This window comes from Aulonocara sp. 'chitande type north' Nkhata Bay, linkage group LG23 (genome assembly GCF_057382095.1).
Source record: "Aulonocara sp. 'chitande type north' Nkhata Bay isolate Kocher_YH1m ecotype deep benthic linkage group LG23, A_spYH_male_GT1.1, whole genome shotgun sequence".
In the NCBI taxonomy this organism is placed as follows: domain Eukaryota; kingdom Metazoa; phylum Chordata; class Actinopteri; order Cichliformes; family Cichlidae; genus Aulonocara; species Aulonocara sp. 'chitande type north' Nkhata Bay.
Window position 1 is genome coordinate 28,696,527 of NC_141365.1, and position 22,789 is coordinate 28,719,315.

Genomic DNA, 22,789 nt, shown 5'->3' on the forward strand with positions numbered 1-22,789 from the left:
TGGTTGCAAAGGTGGTATACTGAAGAGTTGTTGGGACCTTTCATTCACATAATAGGCAACCAATGACATAAACAATGGCGCACCCAAAATCTTCTTGCTGTTGCTTTGGTCACTAGGACCCTGCAACCTCCAGCAACCACTCATCAACCACTTGAGGAACATACATTTTTCTCTAATAAGAGGAGATTGCCAGGGGATCAGTGACCAGTGGCTTTTTGAAGTAAAGAAACTGTGAGTTATGCTTGTAAAATAAGATCAAATTAGAGTGTAATTACTGCTCAGCCGTACATGACGGTATCTCAATTTCTCACATTTGCATTGCTTCAGGCACAAAAGTGCATTTTATTGGATTCATTTAAATTCAGAACTAGATTGACTGAGTCATTAAAACTGGTCCATTTTACCATGTTTAACAGCCACCTGTGGAGCCTTTTCTTATAAATATGATTTACTTACACGTGGTTATACGTTTTCTCATTGCCTTCTGCATCTTCCTGCTGCAACTCTCAAACTCAATGTCTCTCATTTGTGTGCGCCTAAAGTGACCTTTTGGCCTCCTGACAAAAAAAGATTGAATTCTCAATGCGGACTACAGATGATCAGTAATCTCCTCAAGTCGCGGCGTCTCTGCCAAGTTTGGCATCTTTTCCATCCTCTTATTACGCTCTCTCTGTTTGCAGGGTTCTTTGCAGGAATATTTGCATCCTTAGTTTATTTCTCGCCAGTTTTATAGTTCTTTAATAACGGGGAGCTTAATTGCTGTGGGGATGGGATAACATTTTGGAATAACCACTAGCAGGCAGCTGTAGCGAGGGGTGAGGAGAATAGCCCCCAGTGAATTGAGAAGTAGGTCGAGGTGTTTAGACATTTTACTGAAATGTCCGCTGCTAAAGTAGGTCACGGTTAACCTTGATAAATCTCTCGTATGGATGGAAGCGCCCGAGTAAAATCCACTGTGGTCATTTGTGCTCACAAAAAGAGAGGAGAGTGTGAAAGTAGGAAGGAAGTAGCGTTGTTTTTGTTTTCTTCTTTTTTGACGGGGATGACCAATTAAACGTCACAAAAAGTGTTCCAAGGATGAGCTGATGCATGGACTCCATATGAAGTGTAAATGGATGCTTTTCTTTTCCTGTTTAACCCACGTGAGCTTACCTTCCAGCATAACCTCCCTGACAACCATTACTATCAATTAGCCAGGCGTGTTGATTAAGGCTAAATAGCACACCGCTGCTTTTAGCTGCTTAATTTTCCCTCCTCCGTTCATTACTTTGCTGTTACTCTTTTTTTTTCCTGTGTTTTGGTTCATTTATCTCGACACCCTGACACTTTCATTTACTTCGTAATGAATTAAATATACGTTACCAGCGTCATCGCAAAGAAAGCAGCCTTGCATTAAGAGCGTCTGTAGGCCGACCGACCTCATCACGGGTAAACAAAGTGAGCCCGTGCCGCTTGTGTTTGACATTTCCACACGTGAGATATCTTTGAGGACAGCATCTCTTTATTGCCAGCATGTGTGTTTGTGGGTGGAAGCCCTGTTATTGTATGTCCTTGCACAACCGCTCGGTGACATTATCCACTTTAGTCAACTCTGAGCTGCAACTTAGTCAGAAGATTGATTTCTCTGCTTTATATCCTTCACATCCGCCACGCTACCCGGCAGCTCTCTTGGCCACCTTTGGCGCACAGCGCTATAGACAGCCGGCCTGTACTGTCACCTCATTTCAGAGGAGTGATTGATTTGAGCTCTTAACGGCTGTATTTACAACTCGGCGCTGTATTTGCAGTTCACATAGCTCGCAGCTCTTTGAGGCAAACTGTAATACCTGAATGAAGCTGTTGACGTGTTTCATGGGAGCTAACATCTCAAGAAATAATTCATTTAAATCAGATCCGCCATGACCCCTCAGAATCAGATGAGTTCCCTTTTTGTTTTTAGACTAATTACTGTAGTATATTTAATGAAGTCATGCAAATTTTGCCTCTATACTAAGAATATTTTCTGGGTTACAGGCCTTTGAAGTACATACAGTTGAGTTGAAATTCGGTCCCTGTTAAATTTGAGCATTTTGAGCCCTCGTAACTTCATAGACATACAAATCAACTTTAAACTCATTCCAAGTTTGAGCAGCAGTATCATAGGTTTAGTACTTTCTGCGCGAGTTTAATTTTGGTGATGTGTAAAAACAGAAGCACCCATTGGCACGACGGATGTGTGATCTGATCATTCACTCGAGAAAACCAAAAGTACATTTTTGGTTAAACTAAAAAAAGTCACCATGTGGGATAGGTGGCTGCTCAAAATAAGCTGTACCATCTGAAAGGTCTCCATGTTTTCTTTTTGTTTTTATGTTGTTGTTTTTTACTTACATTGACACCAGGCGCATCATCTGGCTGGAAACAAAAGAAAAAAGAAACACTGTAAGAAATCATGAGGTGAGGTGCTGATGTAGGTGCAGCACCCTAGTTTCAATACATACGTTTATAACATCTCTACATCATCATTGATATGTTTTTTTTAAACCCTAACCCTTTTATTTGCTTTTGTTTAAGAAAAACTGTCAGCAATAAGTTGCGTAAAAATACCAGATATAGCAAAAATATTACAAATGAAAACTCATATGTGCAAATTGATATTTAATTTCTTTTCTTTATTTAAATTTGTCAAAGGTTAACTAAAACCTCAAAATTACAAAAATAAATAAATTCTGGCAATCATTTCGTGGTTCAGGCTTCACTGTGGCAAATTTCACCCCATTGTCCTTGGAAACTTGGAAAAGTTTCACACTATGAAGGGAAAAGCTGGCATGACTACATGTAACAAATCTTGAGTGTCCGTTTTTAAAAAATAAATTAAATAACAAAATCAAAAATAATGCTTTAAAATATATGAACAAAGTGTAATATTGATCGTAATTAAATCACTCAGATGCTGCCAGTAAACTTTCAATAAAGCCCTGTCCACATATAAGGCTATTTAAAATTACATTCAGAGCTCAGTTGCTTGGGTTACACGAAGACCCTAACATATTGTCCATCCCTATCAGTCAGCAGTATCCTTGGATCTCATTGGTATCCATTTAAGTAGCTCACCTCAAAAATGAGAGAAGTTGAACTCGGGATTCGCCCTTGTTGTGTCACTTGAAGACGCACAATATTGCCGTTTTTCTACCAATGCATTGTTGGCACAGTTCCAGTGTTATCCCCACTGGTTTAAGAACCACTTGCTTCATGGTGTTCCCAGTGGACACCTTATAGATGAAAGTGCTCCAGTGCTGATCCCAAGCACAGGAGCTTCCATAGCGAGTAAAAGTGTTCTATGACCACTTTTACCTTAGTTTTTGTGTTTATCCACTTGAAAAGTCCCCACTAACATGCTGTCGCTGATGGAAAACAACAAGTTTTTGTTCCAGCACGTCAACACAAATAGACTGCTGACACTTTGGCTTCAGATACCGAACCGAGCGTAGCGTAGCATAGCAGATGTTACACCCTTATTATTCACTCTAAGCCCTTAAGGTTCGATATTCAGATTGACAGTGTAAAGAATGAATGGAAAGCACCACAGATTTGGTCAAAAAACAGTTGGTCTCACAGCTGGAGCAACATTATTATCATTTTAGCCATTTTCAAAAAAGATAAAGTCAAAACATGAGTTGTTTAAGCTTCTCTTTGCCATAAACGGCAAGATAGCGGGTAGATTGGTGTTTGGTCTCACAAATCAACCTTATCTCAAACTTGTGAGCCATTTTTTTTTTTACTCTCTTCTGGGCTTTATTTATCCAACTGGAGTGCACAAGTATGCAGCAATGTTTGCTCTGTGCTGAACGCTTGTTTTATTAAGACTTCCTTGTAATGAAGTTGCTTATCAGGCTGCCTGCACTCAGTGGAAACCATCCCATGCTTGATAGAAACTGCATTTTCCAAGCACCGTGACGTGACGTCCACGGGGGATCAGCGCTAGCACAGCTAATGCAGTCGCACCAGAAGTGGCTAATGAGCTAACCTTCCGCTTTACCTCGGCGTACCTCTCCATCATTAGCGCCTTCAGCTCCCACGAGAGGCCAGTGAGGCGAGTGGTGCATTCATCCCCATCTAGGAAGCAGAGAAATAATAGAAAGCAGGCGCCATACAGTGAACACTTAAACTGCTAAAGGGCTGATTGGAGTGGATAAGTGTAGCAAAACACCACCAGGGATTTTGCCATTTGTATTTAGATGCATGCGTAACATCATAGGTTATTCAAGGATAGGATCTTTCAGGGAAAGCATCAACTCGCCTTCCTTATCTGTCACTGCCTTCAGGGAATCTGCGGTTGGAAAATTTGGTCTTCCCACCTTTATTTATTTTTTTTTTTTGGTTGGTTTTTGGTTCATCATTCTTCGCCGGTCAAAGAAAACAAATTTCCTTTCCTTTTTTTTTTTTTTTTAAATTTTCCCCTCAACCTCCAGATGTGGCTTGGAACCCAACTGCAACCAAACAACAACCTAAAGGCATGATGGGATGTCTGAAGGGAGTGTTGCTTTTGCTGTGTTTTATGCAAATGTATAATGGCTGTGACAGGAAAACCAGGCTTTTCAACAACTCTTTGTCACGTATAATCCCCACTGCAGATGTGAATGTTTTGCTGGAGGGTGTCTTGGCAGGAGTTTGTGTTTTCAGGGGGAAGAAAAAAAAAAGTTGTTAATTTGGCTGGCTCAAGCATCGACATTTACCAATCTTGTTTACCTTAATTTGGCACGATCGCTGCAGTTGAGTAGGTTTTTTTTTTTATTATTATCTTGAAAAGGAGTGAAATGCACATAGATACAAACCTAGAAAGTTTTAAATGTGTTTATTTGTGGGAGGAGTAGGAGGGTTGGGAGGGAAAATGAAGACCGCATAAACCACACGTCAGATGAGGTAATCTTCCCCGTGGCGTTATTTCTGCTATAATGCACGTTAGGGCAAATTCCTTTTTCCCCCCCTGTACAGTCACATATCCGTGACTTTATTCCACTGTAGATTTTTTTCCTTTGCATCATTACACATTAGCATACTGCATACTTATTTTTCCTGTGCTTGTGTTATTTTTGTTTGGGGGGGGTTAAGGCTGAAAGGCAGTACGCAGTGTACATCTTGGCATTTTCTCTGAAGTTGGCTAGATGTTCCGTTTTCTTGTCAAAGCAACCTTTGAGAACAAACTGAGGTCAGGATAAAGTAAAAGAGCTGCAGCAGTTCGCAGGAAACTAAATTCTGATGTTTGTGTTAATTGCTGTTGGAAGCAGCCACCAGACTCCATTGACAAAAACAGCAATTTTACTCCTAAAGACACATTTACAATAACGAGTGTTTGTTTGGGTAAGCTGGGATGGTTTGGTTTCTTTGAAGTGGTTTTTGTACAGAAACGCCTGTGGTTCATGGGTGAAAGTAAAAAAAAAAAAAAAACAATTTTAAGAAATTCAGGTGTGTGCTGTTTTTAGGTCATTTTCTCTGTTTTACTTTTCCACTGGAAGCTGAAACCATTTTATTGCTCTCTGGGCTCCATTAACAAAAGTAGTAATTTTACTATTAAGAACACAGGAGTCGATGGTTTACCGCTGCCTGTTTTCCTTGCACCATGGAATGATTAGAACAGTTTTAAAAGCCTAATTTGAAAGTGAACCCAACGCTAAATGAATACCAGTGGACAGGCAACCATAGGCAAAATAAAAAAGGATATAGTTCTTTGTTATACCAACTGTCTGGTGCTGGAGGAACGGCACTGGACAACAAAGTTGACTTCACATGCACTGTCCCAAGCCTTTTCTCCCAGTTTTGCAGCTTTTGCACCATCACGGCAAGGCCGAAGACATAACTGTACCATCATGTCATCGAATCAGAGACTCACAGATAGATGTTGCAACAATTTGAAAACATTGTTATTGTTGTTACAGTGGTCATCTACCAATCAGCAGACTTGTGTTTAGATTTCCATGTATGCCAAAGTATCCTCAAGCAAGATACTGACCCTCGAGTTGCCTGGGATGCATCTGTCAGAGTGTGAGTGTGTGAATGTTAAAATATATGTTCTTGTATAAATGAGTGTGTGAATGGATGAATAAGGAGTGGAGTGGGGGCCATAAATGGAAACAATAGCCCACTCTACAGAATAAATGCCTTATGTAACACAACATCAAACTAACATCCTCTAAGTCATGGAAACGTATTGATGTATCTTAAAGTCATTTATTGTTGGAATGTGCAGCTGGAGAATTGCTTTATATAATCCAACACCAACTTACACTGTATTGCCAAAAGTATTCACTTATCCATCCACATCAGTAGCTCAATGAATTGCAGCGTGGTACCGTGATAGGATGCCACATGTGAAAAAAGTCCAGTCATGAAATTTCCTCATTACTAGATTTTCCACAGGCCACTATTAGTGGTATAGCAAAGCAACTCAGCCACAAAGTGGTAGGCCATGTAAAATCACAGAGCGGGGTCAGCAGGTGTTCTGGTCGCCAATACTGCAGATCTCCAAATTCATGCGGCCTTCAGATTAGCTTAGAACCGGTGCGTAGAGAGGAATGTGTTTCCATGGCTGAGCAGCTGCAGCCTTACATCACCAAGCACAGCGCAACGCATTGGATGCAGTGGTGTAAAGCATGCTGCCACTGGACTGTAGAGCAGTGGAGACACATTCTCTGGAGTGATCAATCACACTTCTCCGTCCAACATTCCAATGGACGGGTTCAGGTTTGGCGGTTGCCAGGGGAACGGTACTAAACGATATTTGACTGCTTTGTGCAAAGTGTAAAGTTTGTTGGAGGGGGGATTGTGGTGTGGGGTTGTTTTTCAGCAGTTGGGCTCGGCCTCTTAGTTTCAGTGAAAGCAACTCATGCACTAATGCTTCAGCATACCAAGACATTTTAGACAATTTCATGCTCCCAACTTTGTGGGAACAGTTTGAGGATGGCCCCTTCCTGCTCCAACATGACTGCACACCAGTGCACAAAGCAAGGTCCATAAAGACATGGATGAGCGAGTTTGGTGTCGAAGAACTTGACTGGCCTGCACAGAGTCCTGACCTCAACCAGGTAGAACACCTTTGAGATGAATTAGAGTGGAGACTGTGAGCCAGGACTTCTCACCCAACAATGTCTGACCTCACAAATGCGCTTCTGGAAGAACGGTCAAGGATTCTCATAAGCACCCTCCTAAACCTTGTCTTTGAGGAAAGCCTTCCCAAAAGAATTGAATTGTACTGCTATGTAACTCATGGACATGCATTAAAATTGATTGCTGTAAAAGTTGCTGGTAACATTAGCTACCATATAGAAAAGTACAGTTGTTTAGTTTTTTTTGAGAACCAATTATTTCAGCTTTGCTCATTCAGCAGCCCCAACTATCTTTCTCCTCTCACTCCCTCTTTACTTGAGCCATTTCCTTTCAATCACGCAGACAGCACTTCACAGTTGCACCTGTTGCTGTGAAATAGTTTGGGGCTTCATGGGAAATGGATTTGACGAGAGAGAAAATGCTGTCGGTGCTGGTAAGAGGCAGCGTGACCTCGCCTGCCAGTAAAGTAGCCATTCTCCTCTCACTTCCATCTGCAGCTGTTAATGTCGTTGAAAAGAGACCTGCGACGCTTCTGGGGGACCTGGCTGGCATTAACTGGCTTTACTTAAGCAGCCATTTTATTGAAAAATACATGATATTTCTAAAGTTAACCTCCATTACGCAAGCTAAGCTCTAATTTCTGAAAGCTACTGTGACTGCAGACACGGTCAGGACTCTTCTCCTCTGCGACGTGATTTCACTGGCAGAGGAGAGCGGATAATGATCCCATAAATTGGAACATTATTTTCTATTTGTCCGCTTTTTTCTTAAATTACAGTGTGCTTTTGAGACATTAAAAGCAGCAATAAACAAAAGGCAATTAGGTCAAGAGCGCAAATCCTACAAGGGTGGAACAATTTAACAAAAACAAAAAACAGACAATTAAGAGTGAATTAAACGGGTATAAAGAGATAAATAACAAATCCTGTTTGTTTAAAAATGTCCAGCTAACAGCCTCTACTTTAGTGGCTTTTCTCACTCTTCATCCGAAAGGCCACAAATCTCACTAATTGCACATTTAGCAGCAACAAAAAACAGAAGCCATGTATCATTTGTATATCTGCTGAATGTTGACTCCAGAGTTGGATACCAGTGCCTCATTTTAATAGCTTTAATTGACTTATATAAACAGACTGAGGTAGCTCAGAGCCTTTTGACAGCGCACACCATTTCCATGTCTTTGAAATTGTATTTATCTGTTGTATTGTGGTCTGACAAAGATTTTCATCAATATGAATCCTATATATAAAAGCTTACAAGATTACCAATTGGTTGAGGCAACACTGATTGTCTCAAGGTGCTTTACATTTTAAGGTGGAGACCCTCCAATAACACAGAGAAAACCCCAACAATCAGATGACCCCCTTTGAACAAGCACCTGGCAACAGTGGGAATGAAAAACTCATTTTTAACTGGAAGAAACCATCAGCAAAACCAGGCTCAGGGAGGGGCAGCTATCTGCCATGACTGGCTGGGGGTGAGGAGGGGGACAGGACAAAGACACACTGTGGAAGAGAGCTAAAGCTTAATAATGACTAATGATTAAATGCAGAGTGGTGTATAAGCGCACACATACAACCTGATTAATAGACTTGCGAATGTTGTACCATGGAAACCTGGCTTTGTACAATCAGCGTCAAGTACTGTAGTACAAAGCAGCAGTATGGAGGCCTTGACACCCCTAATTTCTTTATATTTTGCTAGGAAAATACGAAATGGGTGCAAGCACATATGCAAAGATACAGGGAAATAGAGCATATAAGGCATATACGCCTCTGCAAATATATTTGCAATCAGTGGCTGTCGGGTAACTCTAGCAAAGATTTTTGTTTTTTTGCTACATCTCGACAGCAAATGGCAGCAAGCTGGCTGTGGAAGGTAGAATTCAACAGAAATGCGTAAAACGAAAAGGAAATTTAGCATAAAGGAGCTCAGAAACTCTTTCGGTTTCATTTCATGGCTTAAAAACTGAATGGACAAATTTAGAGGACTAAGAGTCAAAATTTCTTTATTTCACTTTGTAGCAGCACAAACCAAATAATGTGGGAAGTAATCTTTGTTTCCTGTGTGTCTGGGCTGTTTAGCTTGCAGCGCCAGGAAGCAGGCAAACAGCGGCTGACTATCCTCAGACTTGTCAGCAGTCTAAACTGGACAAAATCTCTGACAGGTGATGAGAGGCAGCGGCAGCAATGCTAAACTGACAAGCTGTCATGCAGTTATTTCCCTGGATATCAGTTTGTTGCCTGCAGGCTTCAACCGCAGGAAATCAGAGTCCCTTTTATTTTGGCGGGGATAGAAGTCGATCGTCCCTGCTCTGCTTTTGTTTGTGGACAGGAACTTTTGTTTTTTTGTTCCTCCAGTAACTGCCATTTTTATTTTTTTAACGCTTTTATTTTTCATTGGTGTATTGATTCAGAGGCATTCTGGGAGTCCACATAGAAAAGTACCAGAGAAGTGAATTTTTATTATTGAGAAATGTTTTATGACTTCACTTCATTTTATATGTGGAGGCTGTAAAGAAATGTCCTTCCACCAGTTATTGATACACAGCTAAATTATCTTCTTTGTCAGTGACAAGGAAGGAGAGCAACTCTTACACCTCGCAGCCACAGCGGTTGTAAATTTCCTCATTCAAAAGTTTCTTTCATGAGTGTTTGAGACTTCACCTGACAACATGTTTGATAGAGTAATTTATCTTCCCCTGCAAGAGTCAACAATGCTCTTCTTCAAATTAAAAGGAAAGAAATTAAAGAATAACCTCTTTGTCCTCTCCAGGCGCCATCCTGGGACGCTCAGAGACGCAGGAGTGCGCCTACTACAACTCCAGCTGGGAGAAGGAGCGGACTAACCGCAGCGGCATCGAACCCTGCTATGGCGAGAAAGACAAGAGGCGGCACTGTTTCGCCACATGGAAAAATGTCTCCGGGACTGTGGAGATTGTCAAGCAGGGATGCTGGTTGGATGATGTCAACTGCTACGACAGGTAAGCAGGAAACATTTACGGGGAGGGTAAAAAAGCATTTTAAAGATATGCTGAACAAATATGTGAGTTTTACTGCTTTGGTGTGGTCAGCTGTGTGTTAAACTGCCATTTATTGTGGCTGGACGTGGCTTTAGTTGAAAGGTTGAACATCAAACAACCAATCAACCTTCAATCATCATCCAACCTGCCAATTATTCTCTCTCCCTATCCACCCACCAACCAATCGACAACACTACCTACCTAACTACCCAACCAGCTAGCCACCCAATCATTGACTCTATCAGTCAAACAAATTACCCTCCTACCAGGCAATCGACCAGACCCCCTACCCACCAACCCACTCTGCATACCAACCAATTATTCCAATAGTTACCTGCCCACTGCCACCCTGGCTTCCTACCTATCAACTAACCACCACATGTAATTACCACTACACCTGTTTATCCGCCCACTTACCTTCTTACATTGCTACCTATCTAGCTTTTCAACCATCACACCTGCCTACCCACTGAATCAACCTATCTATGACACTTGTGTATCCACCTGCCTCCCTCCTTTGTTTCCTTATTATTTCCTTATTATTTTAATATTCATTGCACTTCAGCTTCCAGTTTGCCTGCCTAATATCTGTCTAACATGAGAAATTAAAGAGGGAAAAAAAAGCAAAATTTGGGGGTTGTTTTATCTGATAAAATTGAAGTAGGTCACATGACTTTGGTTTAATATTGAGGGGGAAAAAACAACCATCTAACTTCCCATTTTGGTTTCAGATAACAGTCTGGCTGAAGTAACAGTGCAAAAAGGAAACAAAGAAAATTATTTTTGTTTATTTATTTATATTATAATTCGTCTTTGATTACCACATGCATAACATATTACTGGGAAAGCGGAGTGTGTCTTAGTAGGTACTGTGGACTAAATGACCTGCTATAGTCATAGTATAAGCACACAGCAAGCATCATTGATGGGCATGTAGGGCAAATTTGGATTATTTTGAACTGCGAATCATGCATAGCTACTCTAATAGGGTCCAAGAATAAAAATATGGATGTTAGCAGAATAGTCCCACTTTAAGATTTACATTGTTCAAACAGTGCAGTGGTTTCCTAATAACCTTCCCACGCCTGTCTAAACTTTAAATAAAATACAGGACACTGTATAAAAAACACTGAGTATATACAATAAAGTGGCTTTATAAATAGCAAGCAGAATAGCTCATGAAGTCCAGTTAAAGTAAATAAACTGTAGTTTGATTACATTTCTGTGTATTTACATTTGGGTTTTCGCATCCAGCAGACTCCCTTTAACCTTAAAAACATAAGAAATCTCAGCTGATGATTTTAAGGGAACTTTCTGCTGTCACTAGAAGGTTGCATGGTATAAAATAGTAGTTAAATTCCCATCAGTAAGTAACAGAATACGGGAAATATCAAACTTTAACCAGACATGCGTGCGCTCTAAGAGGGTGAGCTTTTAATGGTGGCAGGGGTTGTTGCTGAGAAGCTGCCCATTAATTTCTGCACTGCCTCTGAATCAGGACAAAAGCAGCAGCCTCAACTCTAAATACATTTAAAATCACCTTGAGCATAATTTGTGTCCCTGTGTGAGATTCCACATCCAAATGGCTGCATTTTAATTACCACGCGCGAGGGAGCCTGAACCACAGCGTGAATTATGCGTCCACATCCAGGACGGTAAACAGATGATGATGATAATAAGAGATTATTATAGTTTGTCCCAGAGTAAAGCATCACCCTGGCCGCGGATACCGGTTTGAGCCAGTTCTGTTTTCCTTTTTGATTCCCGAACGATAAAGTTGTTGTCGGATGTGTAGCCCGCACAGTTCGGGGTACCTCTGCTCAGACGGCGCCGCCTCACCTCCCTGGAGAGTCCAGAGCAAATCGAGGGCGGCTGCCACTTCCTTTGGCTTTTATCTGATGGCTGCGTGAGTGTGAGAAGAGAGAGCAAGCGCGATTGTCGGCGTCCATGTTCGCATGTGTAGGAGTTATTTTATAAATGTTTTGTTTCATGTCCTCTGTTGCAGCAGCGAGGGAATGGAAAGCGGTGTTTGTTTGTTGTGTGTGTTTTCTTTTTTTCTTTTTTTTGCGTAACGTCTCCTGGAGTGAGTGCATGTTCAAAATAGCTCCCATGTCCTTTTGCAGTGCATGGAGAGGATTGAGTGTTTCTGATTTCCACCTCTGTGTCCTCTGCAGTAACGAGTGTGTGGAGAGGAAGGAGAGTCCCGATGTTTTCTTCTGCTGCTGTGAAGGCAACATGTGCAACGAGAGGTTCCTGTACGCCCCTGAAGCGCCCCCGCAGAGCGACCCGCACCATTCGACCGCCTACAGTATGTACAGTCCAGCACGCTCACTGAAAATGACGACTTCTCAGCGGGCACAAACGCTTTCTTTTAGTCAGAGCTGCAGTTTGTTTGCTAGGCTTGAGCTTAATGCTTTAATATATGTTTAATGAGTTCCTGGAAAGTTGTAAGTTCATGCTATATGCTATTAATCTTTTCTGAGTTACAGGCACTCGAACTGCACAAGGGTTGGTCCATATTTGGCACTGAGCATCAGCCAGAGCTCTTTTCAATGCTTGTTGCTTTTACTCACTTCACTGAACTTTAGAGGGGAGCATCCAGTTGCTGTGTTCAGTGCATTGTCCTCATCTGCCGGTGTACACTCAGATCTTGCTTTGATCCTGAGATATTTTTTTTAGGTTTATGAAAAACGTATTCAGGGCTTGATCCCTGCAATAGGTCCAAACTATTATATACAACATGCGGACATCAATACTTCTCATTATTAGTAATGATGTCTTAATATCTATTATCCATATTGCGGTTGAGATGCCTCTTTGGTTCATCAGTCAGGTGCTCTCCGGTAAGGCGCCACTTGACTTTGCTTTTTTGATTTGAGTGTAGTGATGTGAACATCCTCTATTTTTGTAAAACAACATAAATAGGATGTTCAGTGTTTCTCACACTGTGGGACCAGGAGGAAAATATGGAGTAAAATTAAGTGGAATGGTAGCAATTGGCTGGGTCTTTTTGGAGTGAAAAATCATATTAAGAGTTTTAACTGTCATTTCAATTAAATTCGACTTGGAACTTTTTTTAAAATGTCACTGAATGCGAAGCAGTCACACAGGCGTAGAGATGAGGCTGTGACTCCCTGGCAACCTCTGGTCACTGAGGTAAAATGTGTATTCCTCCACCAGTTGCCGAGCGGTTGCTGGAGTTTGTTGGTAATCATTACCATGAAATCGATTGTTTTAGTGAATCATCCTATTTGCAATCTTTTGCTTCCTTTGGCTAATAGCAGATCGCTATGATCGCCTATAGTTTGCATGAAAGATCGCCAATTTGTCTCCAACTTCTTGCTGAGCAATAATAAAACTTCAAAATAAAAAAGTGCAATGGAAACAGAACACATAAAAGTGCCTTACTACTTACTGTTTCAAATGGTGCAACTTTTACTTTGAGGTCAGAAGATACCAGCTTCACCACCACTCTGCAAGCAGTTGGCAAGTGTTTGCAGACAAGTCGCCATCTTCTGTGCAAACAACAGGTGACCACCTGCTGCAATCGCAAGGTGGTTAGTGGAGCAGCACCAAGACCAAGTAAAATTGTGTCTGAAAGATGCTGCATAAATAAACTTGGAGAAAAAACAAGGGACCAAATGGCAACAAGCAGACTCCCGCAAACAACTCACCAACTTGTCAGGGAATCTCTTGCAAATGGTTGTTACTGGGGATCATTGACTGGTCTCATAGTCGAGCACAAACATACGAGCGTACTGAGTAATTTGTTATTTTTTAGCAACCTGTGGTGGTGGTCGCCAGCTGATCTCTACGCCTGAGTCAGTGGGGCATTGGAAACACTCAGGCCAACCAAAATGTGGTGATTCACCTTACAATAGCTCTGTTAGTGTGTTTCTCCATTCTTTATGTATAATATTTGACTATATTAGAAATGTCTTTTGCCCCAGAAGGAATTTTGGCTAGAGAATGAACCTGGTATCAAAATGTAGATAAGAAAAGGAGTCCTTTCATATACTGTAACTTGTTTTGAGCAGCCACCTGTCTCCCATGGTGATATATGACCCTTTGAAGTTCACCCAAAATACACTTTTTGAAGTTTTCTCCAGTGAAAAATCAGAAAACAGATCAAACATCCAGGATCCCAGTCCTTTTTTCCGTTCTCTCCATGTCACAGATATTATATCAGTGCAGTTTTGCTATCAAAGCTGTGAATATATTCCCTTATATCAACTAATCAGCTAATCTCTGATAGAATACCCATAAGTGTTTCGAGGGCCTATGAATTTACAAGTATTCATACTATCGAGGTAAAATATTTCGTGAAAAAGATTAAAGTTATAATACACACATATTAACTGATTGTGAGGCGCTCACGGCTTGGTTTGATTGGTTTTATATTAAAACCCCAACTTATCAACTTCGTACCTCAGTACTTGTTTGGAAGGTTATTTCTAAAGTTATTCCTATCAATTTTGTTTCTATAGCATGGCTCATGAATAAAAAAATATACCTTAAGCAAACAATCAGAAGCACATACAAGTTATTTCTACAATCTGGAGACATCCGGGCTTTTATTTTGAAAGCCTTACCTTGCACAAAGGGTGTAATGTAAGAAATTATGGAGGGCTGCCATCAACTGAGCTTCCTTCCAGGTGTTCAGGGCTGGAATGATGATTAAAAAGTGAATACAGGTTTGAGGGAGGCATATCTGGGCTTTGTGTGGTTCTCACCTGCACTAAACGAAGCATCGGGAAAAATATTTAAGCGAATATGTGAATCATTTATTTGTAATGAAGTGGAAATATTGCAAAAGATTTCACATCAGTATGTATGTATTCATGGTTCTGAATATCCACTGAGCTTAGTAACTGATATATTATAGAAGAATATAAGATCAATGCATCCCTAAGAACATGATTCAGACTCCTTTTTTAGCCCATTTCAATGCAATGGAATTTATTTTAAGAAACAAAAATGTTAAAAAAAACAATGTGTTTACCTCCTTGAATAGGAATGGAAATGAGACATTAAACTAGCTTACATGTAAAGTCCAGACAGCCTCATAATGTGGGTTAAATGGTGAATGTAAATGCAGCAATGCTGATGATATCAGCGTTAAGTGTAGTGGCTCTGCACAGTAATGAATGTGGAAAAAAAATTGAGCGAAGCATGAGATCAAGTAGGAAATGAAGACTGACCACAGCTGGGGCAGATCTGCGACCTCAGTGCCAGTCCACATCAGCTCACAGCTCAGCTGACACATCTATTGGACAGCGTCATCTTATAACTCGGCTTTAGTCTGCTTTCATTTGCTGCTGCCACTGCCCCTGCAAGCTACTTGGCAAACCCACCTCTGCCCATCTCCACCTTTCATGCTGTATTCGGCTAAAATCATTCCAAATCTGTCAACTATCCTGTGAGGGAGTCACGCTGCCGATCTTAGTGGAACTATGCACCAATTGCTATTTTCTTCTCGATAATGACACTCTGAATTAACTGAACATCGGGGCTGCTACGATTTGTCGCCATAATCGACGAAACGGATAATAAAAATTTGTTGATGCAGAATGTTTATTGACAACACGTCGTATTCTAAAACCACATAAGTGTGTTTTATAACCAAAATAAAATTCAAACAGCCCTCCTCCCCACCTCTGCTGCTGCACTTATATTTCCATCAGGTATGCGAAAGCACAGGCCGAACTACCTGCAGCATGTGTCAAAAAGTGTCCTCAGACGTCACCAAGCCCCAGGCAGCCAACCCACTCATTTTTATTTCACAGGAAAAAATCTTTCTTTCTTCTTCATGTTTGTTTTTTTTTTTAACTTCCATTGGGTTCTCCGCCTACTGCCGAATCAGACGGCCGCTTTGTGACGGGAGGACAGGCTGAGCGAGCAGGCGTCACCCTGCGCCTCCTGCAGGGGTCGGGCACAGTTCAGAGCTGTTATTTTTGGCAGGCGGATTACGTTATGTCACGAGATGGATTTGCTAATCCTGCTGTGCGTGTGTGTGTTTGTGTGCGCTTATGTGCGCTGATATGATCTCTAAGCACGGTGGCTGTAAGCAGGGTTAGAGCTGCATTTAGAGATGGAGGCCCAGCGTGAGGCCAGCTAGGAAGGCTGTGTACTCTTGTCTTTGTTTGGCTGATCCTGGAGCAGTTTCTTCTGAGAGTTTCAGTCACTGTGGGCTCGTTTCTCTCTGCAATATAAAGTCCTGCACTCTTGTGGAAAGAGAAAAACCAGAGCTTCAAGAGGAAAGAAGTCAGAAATGTCTTTTGTGAAGTATAGCACAATTTAAAAATACTGAAATATAAAATATAATACAGAAACCGATGATACCAGTGTAGGAGAGGAAAAACCTTCACATGTTAAATCATTAAATGTTTAGAACCTCTATAAATCAGGCATTCTTCATGCCGCTCTGCAAATTGACTTCATGGAGATATTTTCTGTGTATGATCAGGAAGACTGCCCCACACTCCTTTCTGTGGCCGTTACCACATTTGTAACCAAGAGGATGTTGGCCGTGTTTTTGTTGTTGTGGCTGGTTTAGGATCCAACAAGCTTGACGTGACTCTGTGCTTTGTGATAGGCGCTTCAATGGAAGGGAGGTCTATCTGAATTGGAGGATCTGATATTATCACCAATCAGAATAAACGTAATCTTAGATTAAATAAATCATTATGACGATCTCCTGAAGTTCAAACTGAGCATCAGAATGGGGAAGGATGATTTAAGTGACTGTGCTGTAATGTGGGATATTTTCATGGAACTCTTTGGACCCCTTAGTACCAACAGAGCATCATTTAAACACCACAAACCTACCTGAGTGTTGTTCCTGACCATGTCTATCCCTTTATGTCTACCATCTTCTGATGGGTAATACACCATGTCACAAAGCTCAGATCATCTCAAACTGGTTTCTTGAACATGACATTGAGTTCACTGTACTCCCAACGGCCTCCACAGTCACCAGATCTCAATCCAGTTAGAGCACATTTAAGATGTGGTGGAACAGCAGATTCTTATCGTCCATGTGCAGTCAACAAATCTGCAGCAACTGTGTCATGCTGTCACATCAAAATCTCTAAACATTGTTTCCAGCTTCTTGTTAAGTATGTACCATGAAGAATTGAAACAGCATTGAAGGCAAAATTGGGTCAACCTGCAATAAAAAGCCTCAGGTGAAAGTATAATTGTCATTTTTTAATTAGGTGGGAGGCAGGCAACATGATGGGGTCTTTAACATCTCATATGATGCTTTTCAAGCACTGTGAATAGAAGTTAATGTTATTATCATGAATAAAAAAGGATGCAATGCTTTCATGAGGTGTTTTGGGTGCTTAAATGCTAGAAATGGGTCATTAAAACTTCACTGGTAGGTGGTTGCTAAGCAACATGATGATTTTATAATATCTGGTATAGATAAGAACCTTCGGGGGCCTGAGATGTACACGTGTGGCAAGTTTGGTTGCTCAATCCCTGATGGTGTATGAGTTGTGAGAGATTCGGTGTTCTTGCATGTCCACCCTTTGAGGCATATCGAGAACTATCAGTTCCAACAGGTTGCAAATAAGTTGAGCAATTCTGTATTATTTTAACGCTCGGGCACGGTTTATCTTACTGCCAGGAACCTGATGAAGGCCACAAGTCGAGACACGTCAGCGAATCAGTGAAGTTGTTCTTTACACACAAAGTGCTGCTGGTGTTTTAACATATTCAGATCTGTCGTGCTCTCCCTGCACTTTGAAAGTAGGTGAGGTTGTGGCAGAAAGCACCACTTTGTCTCTCCTTCAAGTACTCCACTTGTAGACGGAGCCTGTCGTATACAGCGTTAACAGAAACTCACTGATTTTGGAGTTGTACAGGGCACCGCACACCTTAAATTCATCGCACGTTCAATACAACAATGACAGAACCCTCAGTTTTGCCCTGTTGTCATTTATCTGTTATTTATTTTTTATTTATTCACGATTTTACTGTCCAATTTAAACAACTTAGCAATAGCCAATTTACCAACTCCTATATTCTTTCTATTTATTTCATATGCTGCCTTGAGAGTTTGGTTGAACAAAAATGCACCGTGGCGATCTATTATCATGGCTCCTCACTTCAGCTGAAGTTTGTTTGTCTAGTCGTGCACATTGGTCATTTTTGTAGAACTATTAAAAGAGACGTGTTGAGCAATGAAGTCTTTCTAATATTTCTGCCTCTGTTACACACTGAAGCCTAATTTAGTTGGCTTTTCCTTATGGGACCCTTGGGTCACGCGTAGTTTAAATCCCACTGGGCATTTTGAACATCTAATGCTTGTTTTTACAGCTTGAAATATTAAAAACAAAACCCCAAAAGGTACTAATCCAGCGAAAGAAAGCATGTCCTTTGCATTCCACCTGGACATTTGTGCTTCAGAAGGTTGAGTGTCGATATTTCACAGCTTTCATTACATATGCAGTATAAAAGGTGGACATAATCACCATGATTTCAGACACTGTTTCAATCACAAAGCTTTAAGATGAGCATTTTCATTGTTACCATCTTGGTGTTGAACATACCAGATAATCCTCCTTTCTAATTCTAATTATGACTATGATTTGTAAAAGTTACCTATATCATTTATTCGCTATGACCTGAAAATGGTGATCGAGTCCATGAGCTCATGAACAATGTGGTTACAAAGCGAGGGAGCTCAGACTGACTTATATAATGTCTGTTTCTCCTCTCACAGCCACCTCCAACCCGTTCTCCCAGAAGCCCCAGCTCTTCAGCACCCTGCTTTACTCACTGGTTCCCATCATAGGCCTGGCCGCGGTCGTCCTCTTCTCCTTCTGGATGTGGAGGCACCACAAACTGGCGTACCCAGCTGCCCTCGTCCCCACACATGTAAGTCCCACCAGAGTCCAGCCCATCACTGCTTTAATCCTGGTTTGTCTCTCTGTCTTCACGTTTGCTCGTCGCTGTCGTCTGATTTCAGAGGTCACCTGTCAGTCACACAGCGTGGCGAGGCTGCGGTGTCCTCTTTCTTCAAAGTTGCTTGCTGATGCAGTTAGTTTCTCTTTCTGTCTGTTCAGCCTCGGTGACCATCAGGTCTGACTTCCATCTGTTAATTGCAAACAAAGGGGAAATGTAAAACCAGTCAGTTCCTGCATGTCAGAGGATTCGTCCTCTGATACCTGAAAGTTCGGTTAAATTTATTACAAGAGACGTCCGTATGTGGTCTGAGGTTAATATTTATTTCTGACATGACTTCATCAGTTGCTCGCTTTTAAAAAGGTTGTGCATTATTTGAAGTTTGCAGTCAGGTGCAGTGTGCACACTGCCTTCTCTGTTTAACCAACCTTCAGCTTCACCACTGTTCCACTTCCATCAGTGGGCTTCAACAGCCTTGGCCTCTCCTGCCCTGCGCAGCCGAGGGACGGAGCGATGGTCAGCCAGAGCTGACACGCTGTGCTGAGAGTTTACGTCTGGATAATTGCTTTTACAATTTCTTATTTCAGTCCTGTTTAGAAGGATGAAAGGAGCCCTGGTTCTGTCTTTTTCTTTTTCCTGCGGGTCTCTTTTCAGAGCAAACTCATCTCAGACTCGCTTTTAATTCACCACATTGAGGAGTCAGGAGATGAGCCGAACTGTATTGTTGAGAGTGTGTCAGACAGGCTTTTAATCACACACAAGTGCGATTAGTCTGATCAAAAAATACCTGTGCCCTTTTTTTGGGGGGTTATTTACAATTAGCCCTGTTCCATATCAGATTATCCCTAGTGAAATTGTCACACTGCAATGTCATTGCTATAGCAATGGTTTACGTTACTTAGTGGACAAAACAATGAAATAAGCCCGGGCATGTCTGAGGAAGAGACTGTGTCACCTTGCGAAGTTTATTTAATACCTGGAAACAGAGATACTTCGACAAACTCGATCAACACACATTACTGTGCAAAATATGCACAAAAACGAAAACAAAACTATTTTTCATTCAGTTCAATTTTATTAATGTAGCGCTAAATGACAACAGCAGTCACCTCAGGGTTCTTTACATTGTAAGGTAAAGACCTTAAATAATATGTTTCACCACTTGAGTCTATAAAAGACATCATCAAGTACACGGTTGGTGATGTGTGAAACAAGTGATGTGTAAACAAGTAAATCCACCAAGCAAGTGACAGGAAGTGGAAAATGGGTGGGTGTAAGGTACAGATGCAGTTATCTGATGGAAAGGCATGGCTTTAAACAACTCCACTTAGCCAACTGATGTGTCCATGTCCACGCCAGCAATAAGTATCAATAGAAGGCGGGGCGTCCTTAAAAATTAACGGGCTAAAATTTACATTTAAATTTAATCACATTAAATGTTAAACACTTAGTTAGGCTAATGGTAGCTGTGCTAGTTGCTAGCGTTAGCGTTTTCTACATCAAAATAAAATAAAACACTAAAATATTTGTTAGTCTGAGAGCTATAAATGAGGGGAAAAGCTGTTACTGTTATTGTGGATTTTAAAGGCAGTTGAGCCACTACCTCTTGTTATTTGTTTAACTTCATTTAAGTGTCTTTTTATACCACATTTGCTTTTATTTTGGTTTTCGCATTTTCTTTTGCTAAGTACCGCTAAGTGTACTGACACAATTTCCCGCACAGTGATTACTCTGTTAAGCTATACGTGGCCGAAGGACAAAGAGCTGGTGACTTGCGGTCACTTTGAAAGGAGCCCTTGTGCATGGGCGCCCTGGTCATTTTCTTTTGTTACTGTCTCATTTAGCAATTAATGAACTGCTGAGTGCTGACCCTCAGACACCCTCAGACCATCAGTTATTAATGCGAGCAATTCTGCAGAGTGTGAGGGCGGCGGAGGCACAGTTACCATGGATTACTTTGGTGCTGAAGGAATATGAGCAATTAATAACAACAATAACTAACACGGGTGACAAGCTTACGGCCACATAGCGCTCAGTGAGTCTATGATGCTAGCAGATCATACATGTGTGACAGTTTTTGGGCGCTTCCCTTTGGAATTCTTTCCTGAAATGCTTTAAAACCACACAAAGGATGAAAGTAGAGGGAAATATTTATCATGCTGAGCATGAAATGAAATCACACCCAACACCATCTCCAGTAAGAGCCACAAAAAGATATTTTTAAACAAGATGTCTCCAAATCCGACTCATCTAATCCGCTTCGGGTTTTCTTACAGGCTCCCATGGTTCAGTTTTTGGTTTATTTTTTATCACTTTATCACTTTATTGTCATTCAGAATGTAAACTAATTAGTGGACATGAGAACAAAATTTCGGTGCATTTATTAACCATTCGGACTGTACAATATAAATTAATCTAAAGGTATAAATCTAGCAGTGTTAACAGTAAGGAAAACTGCACAAGATCTTAGGAAATATATTTCACAGCACTAATAGCAGAATAAAAACCAGTCTACATTCACTATTTCAGGCCTGCAACTGCACTGCCCTAAATAAACAGTCATGATGTTAGTTGTATAGTCACTGATATGAATGATGAGCGGAGATTTCAGAGGGTTGCAGGAAGTATACCAGGAGTTTTTCCTGAGGATACGTCAGCTTAGCTGATTATATGTGATCCATGTGTCTTCAGACGTCGTCCCGCTGTTTCCTCCTCCGCTGATATCTGCTTCGGTTTGATGGATGTTTGTTTAATGTTGGCGCCAACCCGGAACAAGTCGGCGAGTGGTGCTTTGGTGTGCATGTGGCTGTTCTGGGGCGTGTTTGACAGTCACACATGGATCAATGTTGCTGATACAGGTAGTCGCTCCCAGAGGAACAAACAAAGAGACGCAGGCGATTATCTACAAATAAATTCAGAATTTTTTGGTGTACTGGTTACCCCTGCATGCCTCTAGCTAGCTTCAAATGTCACCATTTAATGTACGCCCTAATGAAATACTAAGACGGTAAATGGATACCTTTTCTTAGTCACCACGCTCATCGTGTTTCCTGATTTAACGCTGTCATAAACCTTTCAGACACCCCACAAATTCTCGCTGTTTTAGGACTGAGAATAAAACCATTTCACCAAATTCCTGATTAATTTAGTTTCTGTGATTCGGAGGCTGTTTCAACCCGACAGCAGCAGCGATGTTCTCGGCTGCTCAGCAGCAGGGGAAAAAGAAAACCCATGCACAGCTTCCACAGTATGGAAGAGAGGAGTCAGGGGCCTCTGCATTATTGATGAGGCTTTATATAGGCAAACAAAACTAAGCAGAGAGAGACGCTCGCAGCTCTGCCTCCGAGGGTGGTGGTGGTGGTGTTGGCGGTGGGTGGGAGAATGGGGAGTGTGGGGGTGGGAGTGAAGAGAGACATGCAGTTCTCTTAACTTGGCTATTGTATCTGCACGGTGCTAAAGCACGGCAGGAAGAGGATAAAAAAGACAGCAACACAATGCAATCTGGATACCAATGGTGATGGAAAAACAACACCGCTAAGAAGCTTATGAAGCATCTTACCTGGGAGCAGATAAATGAATAAATAAACAACAGAAAACAAAACAAGATCAGCACTGGGGGGAAAAGAGTGGATCAGATAACAAAAGATGATACAGAGGGGATTAGAAAAATGCAGCACCTATAAGATTTGTAAAATCAGAGGGGAGTGAAATGAAATAAAATAGCCAGGGTGGAACAAATGGAGTCATGCTGCATGTGTGTAACCCTCTGTG

General features: G+C 41.3%; 1 protein-coding gene across 2 annotated transcripts in view; it reads left to right on the top strand.

Annotated features, from left to right (window-relative positions):
- LOC147302030 (activin receptor type-2A) overlaps positions 1-22,789 on the top strand; it is a 72,205-nt gene that overhangs the window by 23,533 nt on the left and 25,883 nt on the right. For both annotated transcript variants that reach the window (XM_086284770.1, XM_086284771.1), the window contains exons 2-4: positions 9,859-10,066; positions 12,280-12,413; positions 18,837-18,991. In XM_086284770.1, the coding sequence (XP_086140896.1) occupies positions 9,859-10,066; positions 12,280-12,413; positions 18,837-18,991 (497 nt within the window). The remainder of the gene's footprint in view (positions 1-9,858; positions 10,067-12,279; positions 12,414-18,836; positions 18,992-22,789) is intronic.